The following is a 12,221-nucleotide window of genomic DNA, read 5'->3' as shown; positions in this document are numbered from 1 at the left end:
TAGAATATCTGCAAGAACTGGAAAAGGACAAAACCACTGACAGACCAGCACGTTACAGACTGTCCCCCGACGAAGACATCCCAGGTATCTGTGGACTCAAGATACACAAGGAAGCAGCACTCAGACATCATCAGCATCAGCTCAGTTACCTGCAACATATCCAGCACTTAGCCAGTGTCCTCACTGTCCTGTCCTCACTGTCCTGTCCTCACTGACCTGTCCTCACTGTCCTGTCCTCACTGTCCTGTCCTCAGTATCCTGTCCTCACTGTCCTGTCCTCACTGTCCTGTCCTCACTGTCCTGTCCTCAGTATCCTGTCCTCACTGTCCTGTCCTCACTGTCCTGTCCTCAGTATGCTGTCCTCACTATCCTGTCCTCACTGACCTGTCCTCACTATCCTGTCCTCACTGACCTGTCCTCACTATCCTGTCCTCACTATCCTGTCCTCACTGTCCTGTCCTCAGTATGCTGTCCTCAGTATCCTGTCCTCAGTATCCTGTCCTCACTGTCCTGTCCTCACTGTCCTGTCCTCAGTATCCTGTCCTCACTATCCTGTCCTCAGTATGCTGTCCTCACTGACCTGTCCTCACTATCCTGTCCTCACTGTCCTGTCCTCACTGTCCTGTCCTCAGTATCCTGTCCTCACTATCCTGTCCTCAGTATGCTGTCCTCACTGACCTGTCCTCACTATCCTGTCCTCACTGTCCTGTCCTCACTGACCTGTCCTCACTATCCTGTCCTCAGTATGCTGTCCTCACTATCCTGTCCTCACTATCCTGTCCTTGGTATCCTGTCCTCAGTATCCTGTCCTCACTATCCTGTCCTCGGTATCCTGTCCTCACTATCCTGTCCTCGGTATCCTGTCCTCACTATCCTGTCCTCACTATCCTGTCCTCAGTATCCTGTCCTCACTATCCTGTCCTCAGTATCCTGTCCTCACTATCCTGTCCTCACTATCCTGTCCTCGGTATCCTGTCCTCACTATCCTGTCCTCAGTATCCTGTCCTCAGTATCACAGCTCCTCTGGTCAGTAAAACTCAACAGCACATGAGAAACTCAGGATGTCTCCAGCGAGGTGAGCGAGGGGACGCTGGGCCCAGACAGACAATAGTTTCTGATGATGTCACATCACTCTTTACATTCCCACCCAAGAAGCTGTTGGGGTGGTGACGAAACACTACAGGAAGCACTCTGTCCAGCAGAACCACCTTCCCTCCTGGACCTCTGTCTGTCCACCACCTCCTTCCAGTACAGTGAAGGTTTCTACAGACAGAAGCCCGGCTGTGACACGGGCTCACCGGTGCCCCCAGTAGTGTCCAACCTCTACATGATCACCTTCACGGGAACGGCTCCGAGCAGCTGGTTCAGGCATGTGGACGCCACCTGGGTCAGAATCAGAATGAGGGAGGTGGAAGCCTTCACAGAACACATAATGCTGTGGACAGTAACATCAAGTTCACAGTTAGCTTTGACCACAAATGTCCTTCAGCAGGAGACTTTTTACTCTGAGTACATTTCAGAGCCTGTACTCTATTACTTCTACTTTTCACGTGGAGACAGTGAACAGCTGTACATGAAGAGAAGGACTCTTCTTCTGTGTCTGAGACTGTGGTGATGATTCAAAGACACGAAACACAGAAGAGCTTCTGAGAAAACAGCCGGCGAGGGAATAAAACATTTCATATGTCCGCTGGCCGTTATTACATCACAAGTTCTCAGAAAGAGCTCGGATCATGTGATGAACGTCGTCGTCAGAGGAGTGAAATGCATCATGGGTGATCAGTCTGCAACACTTTGTCATCAAATGTGGATTATAAATCTGTTAATTGACCTTCTCTCTTGATTAGGAGCCGGACCGATCCGCGATATGAGGTCAGTGTTTTCCCGGCAGTCGGCCCGCAGACTGCGAACAGCGGCGAGCTTTTCCTCCTAAAAGGCCCGAGGACCAGAACCACAGAGTCCTCCACATGAAGGCCTCAGTGTGCGAGTGCTTCATGTGACAGAGACGATCATGACTCTGCTCAAATCACTTCTTCACGCTGCAGTTTCTCTCACAGCAGAGAAGAAGAAGGAAAGTCCAGGAGGAGTTCAGCCTCACTCACATGTCTGTTGTGTCACTACAGTAGAGTCAGGTGATCGTCCTCAGGAGGCTTCACTGGATCAGCACCGCTTTCTCTGGATCAACATGTCGTCACGTTCAGTTCATCCTTTTTATGTATTTATATGTTCTGATTGGATCATTGTTGGGTATTATAACATTATATATGAACAGAAGTGTCGTCTGTCCCGGTCGTAAAGGTGCGGTATGTAAGAAATGGCAGTAGACATGCTGAGACACGACCCGTTTACTGAGACATGACCCGTTTACTGTCAGAGTTTGATCCATTGGTCCATAATGGCTGCACCATTAAATTATTTTATCTCTGTTCGTTAGCTGGGCGCTAAACAGGAAGTTAGCCGGCTCGGTCAGCAGGTGTCTGGAGTCCTCGCGCTCTGTGGATCACACAACACAGAACATCTGGATCATTTCCTGCACCACCGGATGAACCGGGCTCCAGACTGAATGTAATGTAAGTGGTAAAGGCTCATTACATTCAGTGTGTTCAGGTTTCGTCCAAGTATCAATAATCATCCCACAATGTTGTTGAAATATTGATATCAGAGTATTCGGTGAAAAATATTGTGTTGCGTCTTTTAATTATCTGTTTATCTCATCTGGTGTGAGCAGATCAATTAAATCAAATAAATATATAAAGTAATAAACTGAGCTCTTCTCTTCATCTGGGGTTCTGGTGATCTGGGGTTCTGGTGATCTGGGGTTCTGGTGATCTGGGGTTCTGGTGATCCTCCTGTCTGTAATCTGACTTTCACATGTAACATAAAGGATGTTTATTCACTGAGTGGTGTGAATGTTGTGTGTGAACGTTGTGTGTGAACGTTGTGTGTGTGAATGTTGTGTGTGAACGTTGTGTGTGAATGTTGTGTGTGAACGTTGTGTGTGAATGTTGAGTGTGAATGTTGAGTGTGAACGTTGTGTGTGAACGTTGTGTGTGAATGTTGTTGCGTGTGAATGTTGTGTGAACGTTTTGTGTGAACGTTGTGTGTGAATGTTGAGTGTGAACGTTGTGTGTGAACGTTGTGTGTGAATGTTGTTGCGTGTGAATGTTGTGTGTGAACGTTGTGTGTGAATGTTGTTGCGTGTGAACGTTGCGTGTGAATGTTGTTGCGTGTGAACGTTGTGTGAATGTTGTGTGTGAACGTTGTGTGTGAATGTTGTTGCGTGTGAATGTTGTGTGTGAATGTTGTGTGTGAACGTTGTGTGTGTGAATGTTGTGTGTGAACGTTGTGTGTGTGAACGTTGTGTGTGAACGTTGTGTGTGTGAATGTTGTGTGTGAATGTTGTGTGTGTGAACGTTGTGTGTGTGAACGTTGTGTGTGAACGTTGTGTGTGTGAATGTTGTGTGTGAATGTTGTGTGTGAACGTTGTGTGTGTGAACGTTGTGTGTGAACGTTGTGTGTGTGAATGTTGTGTGTGAATGTTGTGTGTGAACGTTGTGTGTGAACGTTGTGTGTGTGAACGTTGTGTGTGAATGTTGTGTGTGAACGTTGTGTGTGTGAATGTTGTGTGAACGTTGTGTGTGAACGTTGTGTGTGAATGTTGTGTGTGAACGTTGTGTGTGAATGTTGTGTGTGAACGTTGTGTGTGTGAATGTTGTGTGAATGTTGTGTGTGAACGTTGTGTGTGTGAATGTTGTGTGTGAATGTTGTGTGTGAACGTTGTGTGTGTGAATGTTGTGTGAATGTTGTGTGTGAACGTTGTGTGTGAATGTTGTGTGTGAACGTTGTGTGTGTGAACGTTGTGTGTGAATGTTGTGTGTGAACGTTGTGTGTGTGAATGTTGTGTGAACGTTGTGTGTGAACGTTGTGTGTGAATGTTGTGTGTGAACGTTGTGTGTGAATGTTGTGTGTGAACGTTGTGTGTGAATGTTGTGTGTGAACGTTGTGTGTGAATGTTGTTGCGTGTGAATGTTGTGTGTGAATGTTGTGTGTGAACGTTGTGTGTGAATGTTGTGTGTGAACGTTGTCTGTGTGAACGTTGTGTGTGAATGTTGTGTGTGAATGTTGTGTGTGAACGTTGTGTGAATGTTGTGTGAACGTTGTGTGTGAACGTTGTGTGTGAATGTTGTGTGTGAACGTTGTGTGAATGTTGTGTGTGAACGTTGTGTGAACGTTGTGTGAATGTTGTGTGAACGTTGTGTGTGAACGTTGTGTGTGAATGTTGTGTGTGAATGTTGTGTGTGAACGTTGTGTGTGAATGTTGTGTGTGAACGTTGTGTGTGAATGTTGTGTGAATGTTGTGTGAACGTTGTGTGTGAACGTTGTGTGTGAATGTTGTGTGTGAACGTTGTGTGTGTGAACGTTGTGTGTGAACGTTGTGTGTGTGAACGTTGTGTGAATGTTGTGTGAACGTTGTGTGTGAACGTTGTGTGTGAATGTTGTGTGTGAATGTTGTGTGTGAACGTTGTGTGTGAACGTTGTGTGAATGTTGTGTGAACGTTGTGTGTGAACGTTGTGTGTGAATGAACACCTGCTGACTGCTCCAGTTCACAGCCACTAACACTGGAATGTGACCTCAGAGGTTTGAAACAGACTCCGGTGGGGTCAGTTGTGACTGAGCTGCTGTTTAATGTGTGTGTGGTGAAGAACAGTCAGTCCACACGCTGACACCTGCTGGACAAACCTCTGTATTACACCTGTGTGTTGGCGCTGCACGCCAGAGGATCAGAATCAGAATCAGAACCACTTTTATTACCCAGTAAGTTTTCACATACGAGGAATCTGCTGCGGTCTGTAACACTAAAGATGATGTAGACAACAACACACTTCATTCAGACTGGACACAAACAGAACCACAGTCACCAGAACAGTGTTGGTTTGTCTCCACAGTCTCCTCTGGTTCGGTCCAAATCAATCATCAGTTCACAGAGTAACGTGGAAATATTCTGTCTCTCTGTCCTCTCCTGTCTCTCTCTCTCTGTCCTCTCCTGTCTCTCTCTCTGTGTCCTCTCCTGTCTCTCTCTCTCTGTCTCTCTCTCTGTCCTCTCCTGTCTCTCTCTCTCTGTCCTCTCCTGTCTCTCTCTGTCCTCTCCTGTCTCTCTCTCTCTGTCCTCTCCTGTCTCTCTCTCTCTCTGTCCTCTCCTGTCCCTCTCTCTCTGTCCTCTCCTGTCTCTCTCTCTCTCTGTCCTCTCCTGTCTCTCTCTGTCCTCTCCTGTCTCTCTCTCTGTCCTCTCCTGTCTCTCTCTCTGTCCTCTCCTGTCTCTCTCTCTCTGTCCTCTCCTGTCTCTCTCTGTCCTCTCCTGTCTCTCTCTCTGTCCTCTCCTGTCTCTCTCTGTCCTCTCTCTGTCTCTCTCTCTGTCCTCTCCTGTCTCTCTCTGTCCTCTCCTGCCTCTCTCTGTCCTCTCCTGTCTCTCTCTCTCTGTCCTCTCCTGTCTCTCTCTCTCTCTGTCCTCTCCTGTCTCTCTCTCTCTGTCCTCTCCTGTCTCTCTCTCTGTCCTCTCCTGTCTCTCTCTCTGGCCTCTCCTGTCTCTCTCTCTCTCTGTCCTCTCCTGTCTCTCTCTCTCTGGCCTCTCCTGTCTCTCTCTCTCTGTCCTCTCCTGTCCCTCTCTCTGTCCTCTCCTGTCTCTCTCTCTGTCCTCTCCTGTCTCTCTCTCTCTCTCTGTCCTCTCCTGTCTCTCTCTCTCTGTCCTCTCCTGCCTCTCTCTGTCCTCTCCTGTCTCTCTCTCTGTCCTCTCCTGTCTCTCTCTGTCCTCTCCTGCCGTGTCTTCTCGTCCCGGAGTCATGGTCCTGGTCAGAGCTGCTGTAAATCACCTCTGTACTGTGTCCTCTGTCTTCACACTGACCTCCGTCAGAGTTCAGTCCTGGTCCGGTTCTGCTGCCTGCATCACTTTGACCCGTTCCACAGTATTTGTGTGGTGTCAGCACTTTACACATAAAGACACACTTTGCTGTAACTAGCTGTCTGTAGCTAAGCTAACAGTCTTTAAACCACTTCTCACTAATAAAACTCACCTGAAGGCTTCAGACGGACTCACCTGGTCGTCTTCTGTCTGAGTTTATCACTCTGTCAGTTGTTATGATACAGAAACGTTTCTAACTCTTTTGTAATATTTATATTTTTGTCTGTGCAGTAAATCAACAGTATTGTTCTGCGAGGTGGAGACAAAGACAGGAGACTTGATCATTAATTGGTTGTTGAACAAACGAGGCGACAGATTCATGGCTAACTTGTTTTTATTTGCACGTCCAATTAAAGTGTTAACAAACCTAACACAGAGGTTAGCATCCAGGTCTACAGCAGGGGGCGCTCAAACACACTAAAGCTCCGAGGACGTCAGACAGGAAGGAAACCAGCAAACATCTTCATATCTGTACAAATCTACAGTCAGTCCACACAGTAGAGATCCAATCAGATCAATGAGTCATCAATGTTTTAATAACCAGCCGACTCAAGGTGAAATCTAGTTTTTACACTTATTAATGTGAATGTTAGCGAGCTGATGATGAAGCTCAGTCTGAGGTCAGAGGTCACAACAGTCTGCCGTCGCTGATAATCAACTAAATATTCAGTGTCAGCTTCACTTTGACAAACATCCATCACAGACAGCTGGACCAGCGCCACCAGCTGGTGGATTAAATCATTTCAGCGGGGACAAAGAAATCCTTTACAAAGCAGTGCAGCTCGGGACGCTTCAGTGGAAACACACAAGATGAGAAAGACAGGAAGCAGAGGAGAGCTGTGGCGACTCATCGGGTCAGAACGTCTCACAGGTTTAACCATCGGGTCACCTGCTCATATTAAAGATTATTAAAGGAAGTTGATCAGATGATCCTCACAGAGACGTCACCTGAGACACATCTGTCAGGTGCCACGGCGGTGAGAGTGTTCGGTGTCACTGTGGTCCGTCCTCGTCCTCAGAACTGCACTTCACATGTTCAGGAGGAGGATGTGAACAAAACATGATCTGTGATCAGGACATCAACACAAATTATTCTGTTCAGTCAACAGTTATTTGAGCTCGAACATATGGTCCAGTTTCAGTCCGTACGGGTCAGCTCAGACAGAACCTTCAGTACAACAGGAAGAGCACGGACACTTCCTGAAGGACTGACTTTAAAACATCCAATAATCTTCAGTCCAACAACATTTTTGATCAGGTTCCATCATTTTCAGACAGAAACACCTGCAGCTCAACTGTGTTCAGCACTAACTAACACCACTGTGACTCAGAGCGATCAGTTAGCTTAGCATCAGTCAGTGACGTGTCTGTGATGTCACAACATGACGACACTAATGAGGACGTGGATGACATCACCTCGTCAGTGTCAAATGTAGCTTCATGCTAACGTAGTTAAAACGTCAACTAGCTCTTCCTGACAGATTAGCTGTTACGACATATTTACAGTCACTACCTGCAGGTGTCACTGTTGTGCAGCTAACGTTAGCATGCTAACATCTGCCCTGTGTAGAGTTAAAGAGGTAAGATGGAGGACAGTTGACACATGAAACTTAAAATCTCGACCTCTTCTGATAAATCTATTTCCTGTCTAAGTGCACGCGTCCTCAATCAACTCCTCGCCTGTAGTTTGTTGTCGTCCTCTGACAGAGACGTGTTGTAGTTTATACGTGTTGGTGTTGAAGCGTTCGTGCTCTGAGAGACAAAACGCTGCACGTGTGTCTCCATGTGGACTCAGGACCTTCACCTGTAGTTTTTGGAAGTTCTGCTAGCTTGTGATGCTACACTGACTTCCTGTTCACACAGCTGATTGCTCCTGATTGGACAGATCTACAGATAAGTTGTTCAGTTGTGTTAGTGGAACCTGATTTAATGGTTTGAAAACTTCCTGGTGATGTCACAAAGAACCGACCCTGAGCCACCACAGCTGCTTCCTGCTTCCCTCAGAGAACCTGCAGGATTTTGTAAATTAAATCTCATTCATGTTACAAACAAGTATTTTACATCGTCTCTCAGTCTGCCGAGCAGGAAGCTGATGTATGACGTCACATTGTTCAGTCCACTTCCTGCGGATCAGTCGTACGTTCTGCCGCAGCGGCGATGAGTCAAACGATGTTAAAGACGAGAGGAAGCATCACACTGCAGGCAGGGAGCATGCTGCCGACCGACACCAGCGTCACACCTGTCGTCACCTGGTGGAGGACTGAAGCAGGGTCTTATTGGTCCTACAGGAGTATTTATACTTGGATATACGGAGCCTTTAGTTATATGCAGTGTTAGTGAGTTGGACTTGTTCTTCGTTCCTGTCGATCGGTCGGTGTGATGTCAGCAGTTTTTCTTTTTCTTTTCTCTTTGACGGACATGCGATGAGCTGCATGACAACAACGGCATGAGGGGAATCTTTTTTTTCTTTTTTACATCATGTAGCATTCCTTCCCCCCGGCGACACACACACACACACAGCCAGAGGAGACGTGACGAGATGAACTTCATGTTTTCTTTTGTTTGTTAAAGAACTGCAGGATGTGGTGGTGGTCGAGAGAGATAATAGAGACAGAGAGAGAGAGAGAGTTTAACTATGATCACAACAGAGTGTGTGTATGTGTGTGCGTGTGTGTGCGTGTGTGTGTGTGTGTGTGGTGTATATGTATATGTGTGTGTGCTGTACACTGAGTCTTATTCCCAGTGCTGTTCACTGGTGGAGTCCCAGCAGCCTGCTGGTGTTGTGCTGCTCCTCCCTCAGTACTCGCTCAGGTTGTGCCATTTGGAGATCTGCCGGCGGGGGTTTTCGCAGACCTCCCTCCAGTGGGACGCTCCGGAGGGGGCGGGGCTGTGCAGGCCGAGCAGCAGGCGACCCAGCACCTCGTTCTTGGTGGTCCGGTCGAAGTCGACCACCAGGAACTCGACGGAGATCTCCGGCAGCAGCTCGGGTGGGATGTCGTAGATGAAGGACTCGTTGAAGACCGGGTTCAGCGTGCACTTCTTCACGTGGGTCTTCTTCTTGGCGATGCGCTTGCGGCCGTAGAAGACGTTCACCTTCACGTAGGGGTCTGAGGAGGACATCATGAAACCATCAGGCTGATTTTCAAAGAAACCTGACAAATAATTTACATAAAACTGACGGAAAAAAATCATTTACACACAAAATCAAATCAGTTTTATTATCACATCTGGATCAGTAGATACCTGACTGTACCTTTCTTTGGTACTTTAGTCTGTCTGTCATCACTACAATGACCTGGAAGCAGCTGCAGAAACTGTTTTTATCAACCAACCAAGAGGACGGCAGTCCACCGTCGCAGCCTCTCGTCTGTCTGAACCACAGAAGACGTCTCTACAGCAGCGCTGCAGGATGTCGCGTTCACTTTTCTTCATACCAAAGTGTCAGACTGACTGTTCTAGTGAACCAAACAGCAGGTTGGTTCAGGGACTCAGTTTTAGCTAACGCTAGTAAAAATGCTAATATAATGTCAACAAAGATGGTGAATAAAGCTCGACTCTCTCCAGCGAGCTCATTAATGACATAAAGGTGTCGATGAAGATCGACAACGCCTCGTCGCTAACGTCAGCTGGCTGTCAAAGACATATTTAATGTTTGACCAGGTGTGTCCTCAGGTGACACGTCTGTCTCTCTGATTGATTAAAGGTGCAGTCGGTAACATTGAGGAGAGAGAGGACTTAGCATTAAATTTGAACAAGTACAACTTTCAGATCCCTCCCCCTCCCTCTCCGCTGCACTCCTGCCCTGCCTCCACAGTCCCTCCCCAGGAGGCCGGCAGCGACGTTAGACGTTACTGTTGTGAACAGTCAACACTGCTGGCCAACAAACGAGCAGAAATAAATCATGTTGACATGAAAAGTAATCTACAGCAATATGTATTCAGTAAAAACCCAGCACACACTGATCTCAGTAAGTTACTTCGATGTTTTTTTTATAACAGAAACTGTGGTGAATGTTGCTGAATGGCCAGTAAACCACGTCTGACAACATTTATGTCCGCAGTGTGTGCGTGAGCAGTGATTGACAGCTGTCAGACACTCCATCAGACACCATCCTGGCTCTGATTGGTTCTTTTTGTTCGGTCGCGGTGGATTCTGGCAAATTGCAGCAGGAGCAGGAGGCGGAGCTAAATGAGCCTGTTGTTTTTACAGATTAGTAGTTTCATGTAACGCTGTCTTTACATAGTGACAGTTTCAGCAAATATGACAAAAAGTTACTTCTATAAGACTTCCCAACTGCACCTTTAACATGGATCAGTACTCAACAGAACTAATGTAGTTCAGTACCCGACCCTCAAGCTAAATGATTTTGTCAGTTAATCCATAAAACACAGTAAAGAAAGTTTCATCTCCAAACAGGTTCAGTTTACTTTCACACTCCAACACTGACACAGCTGAACAACCAGCTTTTAGTTTTCTGGGATGAGATCAGCATCAGAATGTGACTCCTGTGAACTGATGTGAGATACGAGATGATTTAATAGTGTCATGATCTGAGTATGTTTGTCTGCCACGCCCACCTGCCGGCCCTCACCTGTCCTCACCCGCCCTCACCTGCCGGCCCTCACCTGCCCTCACCTGCCCTCACCTGCCCTCACCTGCCGGCCCTCACCTGCCCTCACCTGCCCTCACCTGCCGGCCCTCACCTGCCCTCACCTGCCGGCCCTCACCTGTCCTCACCTGCCGGCCCTCACCTGCCCTCACCTGCCGGCCCTCACCTGCCCTCACCTGCCCTCACCTGCCGGCCCTCACCTGCCGGCCCTCACCTGCCCTCACCTGCCCTCACCTGCCGGCCCTCACCTGCCCTCACCTGCCGGCCCTCACCTGTCCTCACCTGCCCTCACCTGGCCTCACCTGTCCTCACCTGCCCTCACCTGCCCTCACCTGTCCTCACCTGCCCTCACCTGCCCTCACCTGCTGGCCCTCACCTGCCCTCACCTGCCGGCCCTCACCTGCCGGCCCTCACCTGCCCTCACCTGCTGGCCCTCACCTGTCCTCACCTGTCTCCCACCACCTCATCAGCTGCCTGTGTGGTCTGTGTCTGTGCAGTGTGCCTGAGCTCTCAGCCTCCTGCTCACCTGTGAGTCTCATCTTTGTCTCTGTCTTCTGACTGACCTGGTCTCTGACTGTGCTCGAGCTGGACTGGATCTTTTCTGCATCGTAATTTTGTTTTTCAATGACAAAACTATTCAAATGGAAACTAAATGATGGAGGAAGAAGACCGATCATCAGTGAACACGCTTCATGTTCATAAATACAGTTAACACACAAACAGGAATGTGTTGATACAAAAATGACCCCAGCTTCAAATATTTCACTTTTAACAACTTCATCTCCCACAATCCTTTGCTCCTGCGGCAGCTGGCTGTACTCACTTGCTGACAGGCCGGTGATGTCCATCTTGGGGAGGTGTCGAGCCTTCAGGACGACCACGCTGAGACGATGAGACACCGGCTGGTAGGACAGAGACGCCAGCAGCTCACCACGACTCTCACACTGAAACACACACACACACACACACACGCACACACACACACACACACACACACACACACACGTCAGCTCCTTCATATACAGTTGGCTGTGTTAATCTACATCCACACATCTTATTCTGTAACATCATGTTGGTCTCTGTTGTCATGACGACTGCAGTGTATAAAAAGTCATGTGATTGGCGGCTTATTGATGTTTTCTAACAGTCAGCAGTCAGAACAGTTTCTGTGATGTCACAGATGATGTCACAGATGATGTCACAGATGATGTCACAGTGACCTCAGCAGGTCTTGTTGTTCTCTAACGTTCACAACAGTGTCACTGACACTGTAATCTGATTACAGATCGACCCGTTGCTACGGTGACACACAGCGCTGACAGCAGTGTGTTTCACACACACACACACACACACACACACACACACACACACACACACACAGGAGTGTTTAACACTGGAGGTTTGTTTTTTTCTAACATTGATCACTGTGGATGATTGATGATTGATTGATTGATGACTGACTGACGATTGATTGATGTTTGATGATCGATTGATGATTGACTGATGATTGATTGATGATTGATTGATGATTGATCAGGTAAAAACTGGTCTGATCTGTTTCTCTGTGGTGTCTTCATGTTGTCTCTACCTGCTGCTCAGTGGACACTGAGCAGCAGGTAGCAGGTTAAAGAATTTTAAATGAATAACCTTTGAAA

At 47.7% G+C, this 12,221-nt stretch overlaps 1 protein-coding gene across 1 annotated transcript in view; it reads right to left on the bottom strand.

Moving 5' to 3' along the window:
- Positions 1-6,276: 6,276 nt before the first annotated feature.
- Positions 6,277-12,221, bottom strand: part of syt11b (synaptotagmin XIb) — a 12,039-nt gene continuing 6,094 nt past the window's right edge. The window contains exons 3-4 of the mRNA XM_073485675.1: positions 11,390-11,510; positions 6,277-9,064 (exon numbers count right to left, since the gene is read on the bottom strand). Coding sequence (XP_073341776.1) covers positions 8,754-9,064; positions 11,390-11,510 — 432 coding nt within the window. The 3' untranslated portion in view covers positions 6,277-8,753. The remainder of the gene's footprint in view (positions 9,065-11,389; positions 11,511-12,221) is intronic.

This window comes from Pagrus major, chromosome 17, assembly GCF_040436345.1.
Source record: "Pagrus major chromosome 17, Pma_NU_1.0".
NCBI classification, from domain to species: domain Eukaryota; kingdom Metazoa; phylum Chordata; class Actinopteri; order Spariformes; family Sparidae; genus Pagrus; species Pagrus major.
Note: the sequence above shows the minus strand (reverse complement) of the source record. Positions and strands in the feature narration are given on the sequence as shown.